The sequence below is a fragment of the Salvelinus alpinus genome, chromosome 2, assembly GCF_045679555.1.
Source record: "Salvelinus alpinus chromosome 2, SLU_Salpinus.1, whole genome shotgun sequence".
NCBI lineage: Eukaryota > Metazoa > Chordata > Actinopteri > Salmoniformes > Salmonidae > Salvelinus > Salvelinus alpinus.
The window spans coordinates 60185024-60204355 of NC_092087.1; the positions used below are offsets into that span (position 1 = coordinate 60185024).

Sequence of the window (19332 nt, forward strand, 5' to 3'; positions counted from 1 at the left end):
AACAGCATGGAGACTTTTCCTGTAATGTTTGACAAGGTTAAGCAACACATTTGGAGGGATTTTGGACCATTCCTCTATGCAGATCCTTCACATTCTTAGGTTTGCATGTATATCAACTGCCCTCTTCAACTCAGCCCACAGGTTTTCGATTGGATTGAGGTCCAGCGACTGAGATGGCCATGGCAGAACATTGATTTTGTTGTTACAGAACCATTTCTGTGTGGATCTTGAGGTATGTTTTGGGTCATTGTCTTGTTGCAAAGTCCACATATGGCCAAGTCCCAGCCTTCTGGCAGAGGCAACCAGATTGTCAGCCAAAATTGCCTGGTACTTGGTGTACTTCATTATGCCATCAATCTTAACCAGTGCCTCTGGACCTCTGGAATTAAAACAGCCCCAAAACATCACTGACCCACCACCATATTTCACCGTGAGTATGAGGTGCCTCTCCTTGTATGCATCTCTGTTTCGATGCCAAACATGCCGAATCTGACCAAAACGTTACATTTTGGTCTCATCTGACCAGAGCACCTTCTTCCAATCATAATTTAAATGACGTTTGGCAAACTCCAAGCGCTTGCGTCTGTGTCTTGGGGTCATTAAGGGCATTCTTCTGGCAACCCTTCCAAAGAGCCTGTGGTTGTGGAGGTGGTGTCTGATGGTGCTTTTTTAAACCTGGTGACCCCAAGACGCCACCAAGGCCTGCAATTCTTTCACAGTGATTCTGGGGTTTTTGTTGCTTCTCTCACGATCCTCCTCCCTATCCTGGGGGGCAAAATGCATTTGCGTCCTCTACCCGTGAGGTTTTCAACTGTTCCATATCTTTTGAATAATTGCCCTGACAGTGCTCAGTGGTATATTCAATCATTTGTGGATCTTCTTGTAGCCATTACCAGATTTATGGTCTACGACCATCTGTCTCTTTTGAACTGCCAGTTCTTTTGTTTTCTTCATGGTGTTGGATGACAAAAGGATATTGCATGCGTGTTACCTCATTTTTATACCCTAGTGAAAAGGGAAGTGATATAATGGCTCAAAACAGTTCCTTAACACTTAGATAAACATAAATAAGTGGAACTTAATTCCTGGTTTAATTTTGGTAGATGTTATTTACAATAATATTTAAGGGTGCCATTAACTGTGAAACCTTGATTTGGAAAACCTTGATTTTTAATTAAATCAATAAATTATTTTGTTGGGTTCCATTGAAACATTAATAAAGTACAGTATTTTTCACATGTTGGTATTTTGAGTTTGTCTCTATAATTATATTGTTTATATTTGTTTAGGTATTGTTTGTGCATTGCCAGTCAGGGGTGCCAGTAATTTTGGAGCCCACTGTATATATTTTCTGATGCAATTCGTATGATAGGTTACGAATCCAATTCATTGTGCTTAAGATTGTTGTGCTTAAGATCCTGTAGTGCATCTTTTAAAGGTAGACTCAGCGAAATTAAGTTGCAACAAGCAGCACCGCAGATAGAGATAACCGAGATGCAAGACTCTCACACAGTATCTATGCATGTGCACGACTTTGCTTCACGCTGGTAGCCAGGGAACCAAAACAGCAGCAAAGTTGAGCGTTGCACTCCAACGTTCTTAGTTGTTGCAGAAAACTACCCACTATACCGTTTACTTTCTGCATCTATGTCATATCGCTGAGTCTACCTTCAACAGCTGGGTTTCTGGGGTATGAAAAGGAAAATAGCCTCTAAGCAGTTCACATTATATTACATAAGTATCATCAGTAGGACTGCATTCAACATGGTATGCAAACCTGCTGCTAACTGAATGGCAAAGTATAAATGGAATCCTTGGGACATCCTCCCATTGAAGTAGACATTTAAAAAGGTTGTGGTAAGGGTTATGGTTAGGATATGGACTTCCCATGAACCCAGATAGGGTTAGTGCTAACTGAATGGTTAGAATAGCCTGCCATCTGGTGGATCAAGTGAGGGAAAAGCCATTTCTTACACTGAGTGTAATGTGAAGTGCCTTTGTAGTGCAAAATACAAAGCCAGTCTTGCCCAAGCTGTCCATTCTCACTACATACACGATAACAAGGACATGGAACATGAAAATAATTCGGCAGACTTTGTGCTCTTAATCCTCAATGTATGTATGCATAGTCGTACTCAATGAATGAGGCAACTTTAAGTATTTAATATCTGTCCAATAAAAATAATGCATTCAGTGGCATAGTAACCAGGGAAAAAAACAGTTTGTTGAAAATAGTATATTTAATACAAAGGATCCATAGAAAATCCTGCATTTGTAGTGCATGTATATCAACATGGAAAAGAACACTCAAGTGAAATCATGATAGTCACCTATCAAACTTTTTGAATGGACATTTTCCGAAAATAAACATAACCAATGATCCACAACTCTCAGAATTTGGTTACAGTGGTGAAGAACAATTTATAGGAAATGTGGACAAAAACAATATTAGATTCTCTGAAAATATAGCATCTGGTCTCTTTTCTATTGATCGGTCAGGGTTCTGCGGATTTCAAAATGATTGTCTGAGACCATGAATGAATGACAAAAAAATATATATTTTACATTTATTTTTAAGAAGTACTTAACATTGTGTAATGGTTTAAAATGTAAGATTGCACAAACATCTGGCATGGAAAAGACCAGTGGGTCATTGGTCTTACTGCCTTGTGTAGCAAGTGCTAAGGAGCCATATGAAACCAACTATGTTGTATTTTTTCGTGACACTCATAGGGCTGCCTTTTAAAGAGTGTCAATAGTGCGCTGCTTTGAATGTATTTGTAAGTCTAGTTTCTCAACTAGATTCAATTAGACATGTTTAAACTGTTTCTGGTTGACATATGAATATTGTCTCTTCAGGATGTCTTAATACATGGCCCCACAACTTTACAAGAACATAATAGGCCTTCAATACACTTTTTGTACACCTGTGGAATAATATAATATTTGATGTGGCCACCTAGTGGTTGTATGATACGTTTATACATTTCCAGTTTGGTAATGGCAATGTGTCTTAAGGCACTGGCTCGAGATCAAATGCTGCTGGGGTCGTAACACAAGCTCAGAGTATGCAATTGACCAAGGCACCATCTGGACAAACATGTACAAGAGAAAACAGATAGCACAAAATGACAATTCTCGCTGGATGATAAAAATAGGTGTTTTTCCCTGAAGCTTAATAGCTGACAGTACACCGTCTCCACCACCCAGACCCATATCAGTGAGAAAGTAGCAACATTTAGTAGTCAATCTGTATGTGAACGAATTTAGAGTGGTGTCTGGGTTGTCAAGATAATTAAAATACAACATTGGCTACAAAGCTTTCAGGAAAGTCACCCCAGATTGGTGAGAATGCATGTGGGTCTTAAACATAGATTTTCTAATTAGCGTAGTCTCAAATTGAGCCTGATCATGGTGATAAACTGACACTGTGTAATTCTTAATTGAAACATATTACATTTAAGTTTTTACTGCAAATAAATCAAGGGAATAGCCCCCCCCCCCCCCTTAAATATATAATCTGGTTTAAAAAAATGAATAAACAGCTACATTTAAGGTCTAACAGATTGAAAAACTACCAGGAATGATACAACAAAAAACTCAGCTTGGCAAGCTTGAGTTATCTTGTTTGTGAAAGATGCTAATATAGACACAGTTGCTGACATAGGGATAATTATCGTACAGAGATTCTTCATTTTTCATTGGATATTGAAGAAAGGCAAACATACAGGTCCTTAAAAATTAAATTAACACAATACCATTCTCATTTCAGAGAATCCATCAAACGTCATGGCATGGTACATGTAATGTGTTTCTACACTTTCAAAAAGGATTTACAATGGAAAACCAATGCAACAAAAGAGCTCATCTCAAAGATTTAGCTGAGAAGTTACGTTGGCGTTTGAGTTTTCAAATATTAACAAGAGGGTTATACTACAAAGCAACCTATAGCTACACAGGGTTTTCCCATTTCAGCTCAGGCTTCATCCGTACTACGACGGTGGATATTGCTGTTCCGCCTGCCGCGAACTCTAGCAGGCTTATAAGTGCATGTCGCTCGTGGCTAGTTGAACGCTGAACTCCTCATTTGGGACAATGCAGAAACATCAATCCATGGGCAAGTCAGTACCATTTTAATTTGTGCCGAAAAGTTAAGCAAATTCAGCAGGCTGTTGTGTGAAATAGACTTTTAGGAGTGCCGTCTTTATTTTTTTACTTTGCTGTGGTTATCAATGCACTAGCACCTTTATTACACACTCCCATCAATAAAATAATTGAATTAAGTCAAAAAAGGTTTTACTGTACGTGACGTTTCAAATGCATTTGTCATTACTTAATGTGTAATGTGATAGGTATTTTAAAATTACTATTTTTTAACAAAAACAATTTATTAATAAATATTTAAAATCAGTCGTCTTCCTCAAATTAAGTGGATGATGACGCAATCTTGGCGAGAGTGAGGGAATCTGATTTTATTGGTCCTCAACTCGTGGCTAAGACACTTAATTCAGGATAAATGTAGTTAGACCCGAGTTAACCTGCCCTGGAGCAGGTTAGTTCTGAAGGATTCGTGGTCCTAGAACATTTACCTGGCAACAAGGTGAGTCACTTTCAAGGTATCCCAAGTTGAACTCAGTTACCTTGCTAACTCAAACTACATTTGTAGTATAGGGCTAGCATACTTGATGAGGAACCAAATAGCGCCCCACAGTGGAGGTGTTATAATACACATAAAATCTAGTGGTCAAACAGGGAAATGGCTCCAATTGTTTTCCCACCATACATTTTTCCCCATAGGGGATTTTAGAAACACTTAAAATAAGTGCTGTGTTTCGTGTAGGCTTTCCCTGGCGTGACGCTTGGATAACCATGTAAATCTCTCTAGGACAAGGTGACTTTTATCAATATATTAGGTCCTATTTACTGATTCGAAAATGCTAATTCGCATCAAAGCAGACATCACGCAAAACTACAAATCCCTGCAAAACTACAAATCTCTAGCTGACACCTTTGCTAAAAGGTATTGTGTCAATTTAAAATTACAAGTCAGTTCACAGAATTGTCCACTTAAATACATTTGGGCAATTTCTTAATTACTACATTTAGCTAACAGATAGTTCATCCAGATATTCTTACCTTTGCCTCGAGTCTGCAGTCTCATCCAGATAATAATGGCATTTGTAGTTCTTTATGATAGCCACATTAGGAGCTAATTAACATTTCAGTTTGCCTGGTAAATATACATTTTACATTTAATTCATTTAGCAGACGCTCTTATCCAGAGCGACTTACAAGTTGGCTGGCGAATATGTTAATAAAAGTCACCTTGTCTGAGAGAGATTTACACGGTTATCAAAACATTACGCCAGGGTAAGCCTACAGGAAACACAGCCCTTATTTTAAGTATTTCTAAAATCCATCCATGGGATAAATGAACGGTGTACTAAACTATTGGAGCCATTCGCATGTTTGACCGCCATGTTCTATGGGTATTATGACTCATACTGTGGTACTCTATAAGGACATTGATTCTACCCTTGCACCATATGATTAGCTACACATCAACCTGACCTACTCTCCTGCCCTGGTAAAAAGATTTAATTAATCTCTCAGCGGAGCCAGAGAAAGTGGCAATATCCTTTGAGGAGTATTGGGACTAGTGCAGGTCGTATTGTCACAGATTGCGCTTCAGTCTTTTAGCCTGAGCTGACCAGCCCAGCCTACATAATAATAATACAGGCCTTAGGAGCAGTTTACTCCTGTCGCGACCCTTAACCCCTAAGAGTCTAGGACACACGCAGGGTGGTGCGATTCTCCTCCTTGGCCCGCTGCTTCTTGGCGAGGTCGCTAGCGATGGCTAAAGCACCCCCCTTGAGGAAGCGGACAAAGTTCTCCCCAACTAGAGGCCCCATGGCGTACAGCCCCCCCTCTGACACCGACTCGTACGTGTAGGGGTCAACTTCCAGGGGGTTCCGCCGGCACGTGATTGGCTCCTGGGGGTTGAGGCCGAGGGGCCGTCCGTTCTCAGGGAGGAAGGACAGGTTGGGGTGGGCGCCAATCAGCACCAGGGCCATGGAGACCTGCAGCACGGTGCGACATCCGTCCTCCCCCTCCAGCACGCACTTCCTGTCAGGCTTGAAGGCCACCACCCGGTGTTTGGGCAGGCTGACATAGCCTGGGTAGGAGCCAGTAGACATGGAGGCGGTGTTGTTTTCCTGTTGGTCCACCGGGGTGCCCGTTCCCCCAGAGTTGGGGATGTCTTGGCCATGCTGCTGCTGCTGGGTCATCATCTGGTGCACCTTGTGGTACTCAGGGTAGAGGAGCTTGGGAAGCTGGTTGAAGATGAGGCCTGGGTCGGTGACCGAGCGCCGGAAGGCGTGGTACACAGGCGTGTTCAGGTGGTGAGCTGCCAGGACAGCGTCGGCCGCTGTCAGCCCGGCTCCCACCACCAGTACCGGGTCTGAGGTGTGGTCCAGCTGGCCTCTGGAGATTGCTGCCTCCAGCTCCCAGAAGCTGTGGCACACGAAGGGGAGACCCTCGCCTTCCACACCCAGACGGGCCGGGATGTCATGGGTGCCCGTGGCCAGAACCACGTAGTCTGCGCACACTGTAAAGGGGACCTCTGACAGACTTCCTTCCCCCAGCTCGTCAGCCTCCCTCTTCTGGGTCCCCTGGACTTTCCAAAAGGGACGGCCGCTGGCCCCCTCGCAGTTCACCCTCTGTATGGAGGTGACGGTGGTGCCGCAGGCGAAGCTGTCCTCCAGGCCCATCTGGTTGACATAGTGCTGGTAGTAGGAGGCGATCTCGGCGGGGGTGGCCCTGTCGTTACGGACGTTCCTGAAACAAAGATTTAAGTATGAGGGTCAGACACCAGTGTTTAAAATACACACAAAAAAGGTCCTTGGGGCCAAAACCTGAATGAAAACAAAAAAACAGCCTCATTCACCAGCCATTTGTCTTTGACACAAAACCACATTTGTTTTGCCTCTATTTTCACTAAACCTAAGGCATTAATACTGGTAGCTAATCCTAGTTCCTAAGCGGCTCAACACAGAAAAAACTACATGCAAACAAGAATATTTCCCTTAAGTGAACACTCCTATTCAGTAGGAATGATAAGGTCAATCTGGAATGGCTGATTCGACTGTGGCCACTTAAAAGGAAAAATTCACACCAAAAACTCTAAGTTATTTTTTATTAGTCCACTGTTACTCTGAACAACAATATAAAACGCAACATGTAAAGTGTTGGTCCCATGTTTCATGAGCCGAAATAAAAGATCCCAGACATTTTTCAAATGCACAAAAAGCTAATTTCTCTCAAATTTTGTGCAGAAATTTGTTCACATCCCTATTAGTGAGCATTTCTCCTTTGCTAAAACAATCCATCCATCTGACAGGTGTGGCATATCAAGAAGCTAATTAAACATCATGATCATTACATAGGTTCACCTTGTGCTGGGGACAATAAAAGGCCACTAAAATGTGCAGTTTTGTCACAGATGTCTCAAGTTGAGGGAGCGTGCAATTGGAATGCTGACTGGAGGAATGTCCACCGGAGCTGTTGCCAGATAATTGAATGTTAGTTTCTATCATAAGCTGCCTTCAACTTCGTTTTAGAAGATTTGGCAGTACGTCCAACTGGCCTCACAACTGCAGACCATGTGTAACTTTGCCAGCCCAGGACCTCCACATCCGGTTTCTTCACACTGCGGGATCGTCTTGAGACCAGCCATCCGGATAACTGATGAAACTGTGGATTTGCACAACCTAAGAATTTCTGCACAAACTGTCAGTAACGGTCTCAGGAAAGCTCATCTGCGTTCTCCTCACCAGGGTCTTGATCTGACTGCAGTTCTGCGTCGTAACCGACTTCATTGGGCAAATGCTCACCTTCGATGGCCACTGGCACGCTGGAGATGTGTGCTGTTCACAGATGAATCCCGGTTTGAACTGCACCAGGCAGATGGCAGACAGCGTGTATAGCGTTGTGTGTACGAGTGGTTTGCTGTTGTGAACAGAGTGCTCCATGGTGGCGGTGCAGTTATGATATGGGCAGGCATAAGCTACGAACAACGAACAAAACTGCATTTTATTGATGGCAATTTAAATGCACAGAGATACCGTGACAAGATCCTGAGGCCCATTGTCGTGCTATTCATCCGCTGCCATCAACTCATGTTTCAGCATGATAATGCACGGCCCCATGGCACAAGGATCTGTACAAGATTCCTTCGCACAGCTATTGAAGAAGAGTGGGGACAACATTTCACAGGCTACAATCAACAGCCTCATAAACTCTATGGAAAGGAGATGACACGCTGCATGAGGCAAATGGTGGTCACACCAGATACTGACTGGTTCTGATCCACGCCCCTACCTTAAGGTATCTGTGACCAACAGATATATCTGTATCCGTCATGTGAAATTCATAGATTAGGGCATAATGAATTCACTTCAATTAAATTATTTCCTTGTTTGAATTGTAACACAGTAAAATCTTTGAAATGGTTTGATTTTTGTTCAGTGTAATACAGTCCCAAAATGTTTAGCATGTCAGCATTCAAGATATTGGACTTAAAAAAAAGGAAAGTGTCACCTGCCACAAAACGCATCATCATCATGATGTGGCAAGTAAATCTTTGCTTCTGTGGATTAAAGAAAAAAATATCAAAAGAAAAAGTTAATTTTGTCAATTTTTCCCTTAATGGTGCTGTAGCTTGTTAGGAGGACCCACCTGCGCTTTTCTCTCATCCACTCCTTAAGCTTCAGGCCGGGCAGTTCCATCCAGTTAGCCAGGCTGAGAGTGAGCATGGAGCCTTCCATCGCCTAAGGAGACAAACACACAAACACCAGCACCATTAACCACAAGGCTGAAAGCCACATATGCAAACTTTCGTGTCCCAAATGGCATCCTATTTCCTATGAATGGCGTTACTGTTGGCCAGGGCCCAACGTGTTCTGGTCAATGGTCATCAGATGCATATTTCACCCACCCACCTTTTTCCCAGAAAGCAACGGTCTGCCATTGTCCCTTGCTGTTTTACATGCCAATGTATCTGCAGGTATGCAAACTACAGGTGGTTTTACTAGCTACATGCCATTAGTTAGCCATGACATATAAACAACATTTTTCACTAAGTATACTATGTAAGGAATTTACCAAGAGATTGACTATAACTATCCATCTCAAACAAAAAAACTATTACACGAAATAGTAAAGCTGTCAAGCTAAATCAGTGGAGTTCATCTCAAGAAAATGGAAGTGCTGTTCTTGGAGAGAGTGTCAAGGGCAGAAGTGAGAATTGCCACCGACCTGACACACCCACTCAACCAGGAGTACCGCCGATACAGAGTCCACCTTTACAAGAAATCATTCATCTCCACCAGTATAAGTCAATTGAATAAATACAGTAACTGCACCCCCTCAGAACTTACGAACTGAGTTGCAAACTATATCCATCTGTAAACCGTGTTGTCGGCTGTATTATTTATGCACTTGTGGTGATGCTTTCTGCGGTTTTTTGAGATGCAAGACACATTTTCAGAAAGGGACCAAGAATTATTATTATTATTGCATCAATTCTTGTTTTTCTGAGAAATATTAGTGTTGAAAATTCCAAATTGTCTGTACAATCAACTTACAGACAGACATACTTACCCACCAGATATGCCACCAGGGGTCTCTTCAGTCCCCAAATCCAAAATGAATTCAAGGCAAATCACAATATTATATAGAGCCATGATCACATCTCTCCCTTCCATCTTGAATGACTCAGTTTGCTTTAACAAATAAAACAATACCTCACAGCACAACGTCTCTCCCCAATCTGACCTAATTAACTCGTAGGCAACCAGGGGTACTGTGTTCCTATCCACATTGGGTACTTCAGAGGACTCATAAAACCATAGGCTTACAAGGAAAATGCACGAGGGGGTACTTCAAGGGTACTTTGGGCAAAGCAAAATGTACCTGATGGTACAGTAACCGAAAAAGGTTTGGAACCACTGTACTAATGTAAACTCTGCAAAAAAAAGCAATAAGCAATGTCCCTTTTTCAGGACCCTGTCTTTCAAAGATAATTAGTAAAAATCCAAATAACTTCACAGATCTTCATTGTAAAGGGTTTAAACACGGTTTCCCATGCTTGTTCAATGAACCATAAACAATGAATATACATGCACCTGTGGAACGGTCATTAAGACACTAACAGCTTAGAGACGGTAGGCAACTAAGGTCATGGTTATGAAAACTTAGGACACTAGAGGCATTTCGACTGACTCTGAAAAACACCAAACGAAAGATGCCCAGGGTCCCTGCTCATCTGCGTGAACGTGCATTAGGCATGCTGTTAAGGAGGCATGAGGACTGCAGATGTGGCCAGGGCAATGAATTGCAATGTCCGTACTGTTAGACGCCTAAGACAGCGCTACAGGGAGACAGGACGGACAGCTGATGTGCAGTCCATGATGAGATGCACTGCAGTACTTAATGCAGCTGGTGGCAACACCAGATACTGACTGTTACTTCTGATTTTGACCCCCCTTTGTTCAGGCACACATTATTCAATTTCTGTTAGTCACATGTCTGTGGAACTTGTTCAGTTTATGTCTCAGTTGTTGAATCTTGTTATGTTCATACAAATATTTACACGTGTTAAGTTTGCTGAAAATAAACGCAGTTGACAGTGAGGGCGTTTTTTTGTGTGTGCTCAGTTTATGTATGCGTGCAACTGTCCGTAGGACCTTTTTTGGTTCTATTGTTCTTATTTTAAATTTGTGTAGTTCAGTCCTTTCGCTGTTCTTGTCTATTGATGTTCTGTATTATGTTATGTTTTATGTTTTGTATAGACCCCAGGAAGAGTAGCTGCTGCTTCAGCAACAGCTAATGGGGATCCTAATAAAATACAAAATTCCCAATGCCATTTTCCACTTGACAAACACAGACTTCAGAGATTGAAGGCGGTGACAGACCAATTCTGAATGTTAGCAAAGAATGTGTTTATGACCCAATTTTTTTACCCAATTGCAAATCACCACCTGGCCCCTTCCAAAAAGCACCTTGTGTGTATCTGAAAATGATTGGATTGTTGTGAGCAACATCACAAGAACAAGTTGGAATTCTTGGACTAACCAATCCTTTTTAGATCTGAACAAAGTGGGGACCAGGGGGTCAACATGGTATTGGGCAATTATTATGGACTGGGCACTTACATGCCAGGCTCCTCCTGGGGGTCCTTTGCCAAGCACCAGGTGTGGGGTGGCCCGCTCCGGTTCATAGCGCCAAAGCAGGGGTGAGGCATGGTCCAGCCCAAAGTCACTGTCGGGCAGGAGCAGGGAGTCAAACAGCACAGCCACGGGGTTGGAGGAGCGGCCCTCTAGTCCCTCACACAGGTACTCCAGGTCCTGTACACAGAAACAAACACGTAAACAACTTAGTACAAAGACTGTGGTATGTAGCCCTACCTACCTATTATATAATTAGTTTTAGGGTCTAGCTCATTGAAAAACAAAATGCCACCCTTTATCAAGGACACTAATAATGCTTTTTACTAAGCTTATAACATGGACACAACTTTATTTACAAAACCTCCTGTAGCCTACATACAGACCTTACTTACAGCCACACAAATATTTCTACTGAGCATACATCCAGGTAGTAATAGTTGCATAACTACCAACAAACCATAAATCTTAGTGGTAAACACAAACAGACAGCATTTTACAGAACATTTTAACTAGCACCTACAACCAGTCCGGGCAACTGTAAACCAACACCCACCAAGCTAGGTTTAAAATGCGAGTTGTCACAGAGACATTGTGAAGACAGACGAGGTGTCATTCTTACCAGCTCCATCAGTGACAGGTGAGGCTGTTGATCCAGCTTGCCTTGCAGTAGGGGGTTAGGGTGAGTGCCCTCTGGAGACAGGTAGGGGGTGTAACCTGACAACAGATATGACAGGCAGATGCCCGAGGGGCCGTTACCTAGGAGAGAAAGGGAAAGAGGTGCAAGTTCAGACAAGTTGAATAAATTAGTTTAACCACTACAGTTTATGTTTGTTTATGTAGGCTAGGCTACTAGGCTACCTGGGGCGGCAGGTAGCCTAGTGGTTGGAGCGTTGGACTTGTAACCGAAAGGTTGCAAGATCAAATCCCCGAGCTGACAAGGTAAAAATCTGTCGTTCTGCCCCTGAACAAGGCAGTTAACCCACTGTTCCTAGGCCTTCATTGAAAATAAGAATTTGTTCTTAACTGACTTGCCTAGTTAAATAAAGGTTAAAACAATTATTATAATAATAATAATGTAGTGCCTTAATATTATGTAAGGCAATATATTAACATTATTTAGGGGCTCATACAGGCTTTGGCTGTCATGAAACTTTGTCAGCCGGTTATTGCCAGGCAAAAGACTGCTGGTCTCACGATAATAGACAGTCAATTAACATAAACACGTTTAGTATCTCCAGGCCTAAACGCATACAAGCCACTGATGCACGCCTTTGGAACGTCTACATTTAAGAAAGTCGAAATCAATTTAATATCCATCATCACAATAAATCCATTATTCATTTTAAGCAAAAAAGCTTGCGCTCTGTTCCTTGCCTCAGGCTACACAGGCTATTCTAACATCAAGTGATTATATTTTCCCCATCAGACTACTCTCAATTTTGTCTTTACTAATAGGTCAAATTAATTTTGATTAAGAACGGCCCATTATAAAATGGCCAGGGGGAAAAAGGCATCATCCATATGCACTCAAATAGTGAATGGAGGCCGCTTTCCTGCTGGTTCAATTTTCAAAATCAGCCTGGGTAGGCTACTCTGGTTATTTCACTCCATGAATCAACCACTGTTTGAAGAGCATGCAGCTTCTCGCTGCAGGACAGGTGATATTCCGCCCAAACGCTGTATGCCATGGGCCCTCCAACCCTGTTCCTGCAGCTAGCCAGTGCTTAAATTGGGAAACCAAGTGAAATTTGTTTGGGAGCATCAAAAGTAACATGTTTTCACAACTAAAAATATTGCATTAAACTGTTGACAGCCCCTCTCTCTGCACACTCAAGAGAGGAATGAAGGAGAGAAGGGAGGAGATTGAAACACGGTGGTGAGATTCTGTAACTATAAGGTAATGTGTCAGTCTATAAATTACGAAAATGTTTTAAAAAATGCCCTATTACTAGGCTATTCAAAATCAAATACAAATTGTAGGCTAACTCTGTAAGACAACCTGAACAATCAATGAACCAACGTCATCACCTAGGCGTTCTCTCCCAGACTAATGAATAGAAAGTTTGGCACATTGCATAAGGTAACCAGTCCATCCAGTATGCATAATAACACAGTCCACACTCAAAGATGATTACAATAATTGTTTTAATTTTGGAGTATAGGCTATACGTATTATTTACCAAAGACACGTTAAATATTTGTATGTATTTATCGGCTATGTATTGTACAACATTGTATAACGGCACAGTCATTATTTTAATTCTGTTTTTTCCCTTCTTTTTTTGGGCTCATTTATAGGCCTATGTATTATCTCTAATATGCGTATGGATGTTTTGAATTATTCACAACCTTAGAAAGCGATGTCCATTTTGTTATGTTAGGCTTTGAAACCTTTTGTTGAACTTCTTTCTTCAAATTGATCAATCACAGTGAGGTGAGTTTTAAAAGCATGATACTGTTTTGATAAGTGTTTGATGCGATTTTCAATTGCATTTGCATTGATGTCAGTGTGGTTAGAGACAACAGGTCCATGAGTACCAGCCCATTTGCGCCCTGAAGGTCATTACTGAGTTGGGTACCACCAAGCATGTCCGGAGTGCATAAGAGATTACCGTGATGTCAAAGTTTACTGTAGTAATGGCTCGTGACTTCTGGTGTGGTGGTAATATGTTCACCACATCAGGAATGTAAAAATCTGATATGAGAATCAACCATGAATAGCAGTCAAAAAAGTATTTGTATAAAAATATACTTGGCTTTTAAGAATGCCTCGCTTAAGAATAGCCTAAAAAAGTCATTGTGCCATCATTCTAAGAAACTAGGTTCTTATGGGGTCGTTCCACCTCAAAAAGCACAAGAAAGAGGATTGACACCCACCATCTCAGATTGTTCCGACATTGTTTGTTGTAAGAAATATAACATTAGCATTCCTGCAACATTATTTTGTTGAAATATAATCTTGTCTCTGAGATATGAAGGTAATTGATTGCATCCAAATTGACAATTTTAATTTAGAGGATTCATATAATTTTCAATACATATAGTACTTAACATCCAAACGTTTCTAACTATGAGTAAGAATCCAAAGAAAAGGTAAAAAGCCACCCACCTCATTCCCAACCCAACAATGAGTATACAGTATCAGTTATCTATGAATCTTATGTAGCTGTTTTGTTTTTCATCCTATGCAATGTATTCTCAGTGAATGTGGTGTTTTTCCCCCCTCCCTGTTCATAGAAATGATAAAATTGAAGTTGTTAGGTTTACTTCCCATTCTACATCCTGAAAATACCATGTTCTGCAATCAATTATTTTAATTTCTCAGAGATCCAATTATCTTTCAACAAAAATAATGGTGTAGAAATGTTAATCTTAACTGTTTCTAACTACGGAAACAATTTTAGAACAATCTGAGATGGTGGGTGTCATATCTTGGAACGAGCCTTGTGAGTCTACTAGGATCTAGGGCACGTGACATTTTGGTGACAATGCATCCTTTCACCCACCGTATGCAATTTAGAAATTGCCTCAGAAGAAAAACACTGTTGTGCAAAGTGTTACTTCCTTCCCTATAATACCGGTAGCAGTTTCATAGTCTAGTCCCTGAGAAGATCTTTGACCAAATTCCCTACTGTGTGTAGAAATAACTTGTAACCAAATCTGGTTTTATAGCCAAGTCTTTCAGAGCTGAATGTGTACAGTAACCCCAGTCTTACCGATGACAACAACTGGCAGAATCTCTCTGGGAAGGATATCTTTATTTTGCAGGTCCATGGCCACTGTATGCTTTTATCTGCAAGGAGAGAAAAAAAGGGACGTTAACCATTAGCATTTAAATTCCTGCCCTGGTCTTCTACTTCAGTACATTTCCACAGTCCACCAATGACACATCCCTGTCCGACACCATTGCCAAGTTGGTTTCCATAACTGCACATAAAAGAAACAAAACACTTCCGTCTGGGCGAGATCAGCCTCCGTGTCCTCAAGCCAAGGTGAACGTGTACAGATAAGAGAAGTTAAATGTGGAACGGAAACTGCAGCTAAAACACAACTCAAATAGTTGAGGGAGAACACTTAAATGGCTGGGAAGGGTCCAATAGTGATCTAATTTAGCCAGGAAGGGGGCGAGGACAGCTTTAAGCATGTAAGGGGAGAAGTAGTACAGTAGTGAAGTGAGTAATGGGGGGGGGGGAGAGACGTGTCATACCAGAAAGCTCTGGGAACCCTACTGGATCCTTGCAGAGGCTTACAGCGAGCAGAGTGGTTATACAACTCACTTTGCTTGTAAGCGTGACTCGGCAGAAAGTTTAAAGCGATAGCGCAGCAAGAAGCTTTTATGTCATCTCAATCCGGCTGAGCCGGACTCACAATGCAAAGGAACCTATGTGGACTGACTAAGATTTGACTGTTACAAGCAGATGTTCCTTACCTTTTCTAGTGACAGTCAGTGCAATATTATTTAAATACTTTAACCCATATTGTTTGTTTATAGGCTTATATAGAACAGCTGGATTAAAGTGAGATATTAGCCCACCCAAGATCTAGGTTAAGACGTCCTTGTTAAAACCGTATTTTGTCAGACCACAACATAAATATTGACATTTCAAATGTTTTTTTCTTGTATTCATCCCAAAGAACTACATTGTCCTCAGTTGTCTCTATCTGCCTGCCTTTCTGTACTTTCTGTACCTTTCTGTCTCTACTTGTCCGTGACTGACACGTCAGTGATCAAAGCTTGCATAAATTTGCAGTCGTTACAGCTACATATTTTGTCTAGGTAGGTCATCCTGGGGGCGAAGGCTTACTTGTCTGAAATGCTACAACTAATAACTTAATTTGTCAAACTGCACCTCTCCTGTAAACGTCTCAACTAAAGACCACATAGAATTGAGGGGACTTACACTTTTTTAAATTTTTACCTCAGACTGGTGATGCTAGTATAAAAGTTCATAGTCATGATGACAAGATCAATTGCTTAAAACATTAGTTTTTTTACAGTTGATTTCATCATACACGCTCATTGGTTTTGTACTGTTGATTTCATCTTAGAACGCATCTATCATTTTCTTTCTCAAATGGCACAGAATTCAATATAATTCAGGGTGGTCTCTGTATAAAAGTCGCTGGGAACACATCAATACACGGATTTGAAAGTCAAACTATCACTTAAATAGCAGCCAACCGTTGTGACTGTTGATATCCTATGGCGGGTCGTGAATCGCTGAAGTTAACAGAAAGTGAATTATTCCTCTTTCCCCGTGATGGCAGCCTCCCGAAATCAACATTGGCCATTGCAAAATAATAGATAGAAGCCTTATACAAATTCTCATCTAACCAACTATGTATAGGTTATTCTGTGTTTCCATGAATAGTGTTAGTTTAAACAGTGCATATCACCCCCCCTCCCAATTGATGAATGATATATTGCCACTAGACAAATTATTTTTGGGGGCGTGTGCGGTTTATAAGTTGTTAGTTTAAAAAAATACAAGTAATATGACTACTATTGTTGCACATGTATGTGTAGATAGTACATTTTTGGTTTATGTTTTTAATATCATGAACTGTTTCTGCATATTGGTTATTGATTTGGACACTTTAAAACTGTGTTTTTACATTGAGCTATTTATCAATTCGCTAATTAAACTCAACTAACGTTCGTGTGGGCAGACTGGAGCTCTGACGACAACTTAATTTGATCAAAAACGACTGATTTCAGCACCCAAAGAATAGCACGCAATTACACAGAACAATGCCGTGTGTAACTGCAGGCTATTATTTGGGTGCTTTAATAAGTCATGTTTGATAGAAACTTCATGAATGTCTTGTCTACAGGAAGAACCGATAACATTCTTTTCAATTTAAGATAAAGGAATATAAATTAAACTTCCAATATTCATTCCCAATGCAATTGTACTTATTCAGGTAAAAACTGCTGAATGAGTCCAAAAACGTGCTGTGATTTATTTATTTTGATGATACCAGAAATCACAAAAACGGGTTTGCCTTGCATAAACAGAGTCCCTTTGGACGGTAAAATGAAACGACTCAATCCCGCCATCTGCCGGCCTGTTTCACTGTACCAAATGATGTAATCCTGCCAGACCACCACATGAGGTTATGATATAACTGCTTACGACTCAATGCGCTATGGTTATAAATAATGTGCCATGTTAACATAAATCGAATACATGTCAATATTCGCCATGCTAGCTGAAAATGCTTGCCAAATTAGCTCGCTAGGTTCGAATGAATCATGGGTCCTATATTGTAGCCAATAATTTCCGTCCATGCGCTACGCGAGACGTGCACAGTACCCGCAAACAGCCCGATTGTAGTCTCGTAGTGGACCATCTGACTGCAGCCGACGCACCCTTCTAACTGGACTGTAGCCTAATTATCGATAGATTAAAGTTACACACACACACAACCTGAATCCAACGCAAAATGTCTAGACTGATAGCCTTGTTTAAATGATTTAGATTTCTACTTCAATGCTGGGTTCCTGTCTACGGTTTCCATCGGCAACCGGCACATTGAAACCACGTCAAATTCGCTATTTACCAACAGACACATCAGGAACAGCCTAGAAGACGTCGGAGAAAAGTTAAATGGGCCAAATAAGGTGAACGAAAATGTTGAAATATTGACTACAATGTTTCCACTTACCGATAGCTATGAAGACAAGGCTACCGCTGATATCCCTTAAACGTTGCTAGTTATCAAACGCCTACCCTTGTTGAAAACCTTCGATTCCTTCCCCAGGCAGGTTCAACCGACTGCAATCTCTAAAGATATGCCTCAAATTCTCGTTATGTGACTCTTTCACCGACATGTGTAAAATGCTGCAATGTTACGGTAACCCGCGATGGAAGAAGAGCCTGAACTAATTTTATAATTCCTATTTGCGTTGTGTTCACCAGCCACTCATGGTCACCTTCTTCTTCGTCTTTGGGATTGGGTTGGTGGATCGCATCCAACTTTAAAGTGCATACACCGCCACCTACTGTACTGAAGTGTGAGACCAGTCACGGCCTACCTACATTAAATTAAATTCTTATTCCGGTTCCAAAATAAAAATAATAATTTCACCAATTAACCCTACACCTTTATATCACAATTTCATCAAAAATGTAAATCATTAACTCTTTTGCATTCAAATCTTGTATACCCAGGTACTTCTCTTCAACTGCCATCTATACTCATTAAAAACCCACTCCCCCATTCCACTACTTTGACCCTATCTGCTCCTGCACCATGTCAACATACTGGGATGACGGGACACCATCCCTCAACACACCCTGTAATTCTTCTGAATTCAAATCTCGTATACCCAAATACTTCTATGCAGCTTCCACCACAACATATATTTTCTGCGATTTTACATTCCATTTCTGCAGTACAGTTGATAACCATTGCTACGAAGGCTAAGAAGCCAACCTTACTCAAACATAAATCACTCATTGTCCTATCCCGCTGTGCTGGTAAAAATCTACTCACTGAGATTCTCTCAGGATCCCTCACCCTTGACCAATCCTCCTCTACTTTTTTCACTGCCTCAACATACAACACTTTCTGCACAACTCTGACTCTGGCCACTTCAACTTGCCTCTCTTGTCATGGTCAACTGGAGATGACGCTTGAAATGACTATAGGCTTTCTCCTTGATGATGCAATCCGCGCTATCTGGGATCCTTGGGACGTCCCTACCCCATTGAAGTTTACATCTTAAATGCTAGAGGTTAGGGTATGGACGTCCCAAGGATCACAGATAGCACTGAACATCATGCAAGCAACTGGGCAAGTTTGTTTTGAATGGTCTGGTGCCGAGGGTGGATGGAGATTTCCCTCAAGGACAAATGGAATGGTCTCAAATGGAGAACGGTGTGATTGCTAACCACAATTCGGGGCCCGCAATTCGCATGCCTTCCTGCATGCGTTCACACCTATACAGAGGCCACTTGCCGCGTTCACATCCTAGTTGGAACTAGAAAACTCTGAAATTTCCGACTTGCTGATTTGTTGAACGCGGCACGTGTATAACTACAACCAGTTAGCATGTCGGAAATGTTTGAGTTTACTAGTTCTGACTAGCACGTGAACG

General features: G+C 41.4%; 1 protein-coding gene across 2 annotated transcripts; it reads right to left on the reverse strand.

The window, feature by feature from the left end:
• Positions 1–2221: 2221 nt before the first annotated feature.
• On the reverse strand, positions 2222–18189 carry osgn1 (oxidative stress induced growth inhibitor 1). Of its 2 annotated transcripts, XM_071386629.1 has the most exons (6): positions 17898–18189; positions 14945–15021; positions 11848–11984; positions 11214–11405; positions 8737–8828; positions 2222–6837 (listed from the first exon to the last, which is right to left on the reverse strand). In XM_071386629.1, the coding sequence occupies exons 2-6, from the start codon at positions 15000–15002 to the stop codon at positions 5787–5789; spliced, it is 1530 nt and encodes a 509-aa protein (XP_071242730.1). In that variant the 5' UTR covers positions 15003–15021; positions 17898–18189; the 3' UTR covers positions 2222–5786. The 2 variants fall into 2 exon arrangements, with proteins under 2 accessions (XP_071242730.1, XP_071242738.1); XM_071386637.1 differs by lacking the exon at positions 17898–18189 and having other exon boundaries at positions 14945–15323.
• Positions 18190–19332: the final 1143 nt, after the last annotated feature.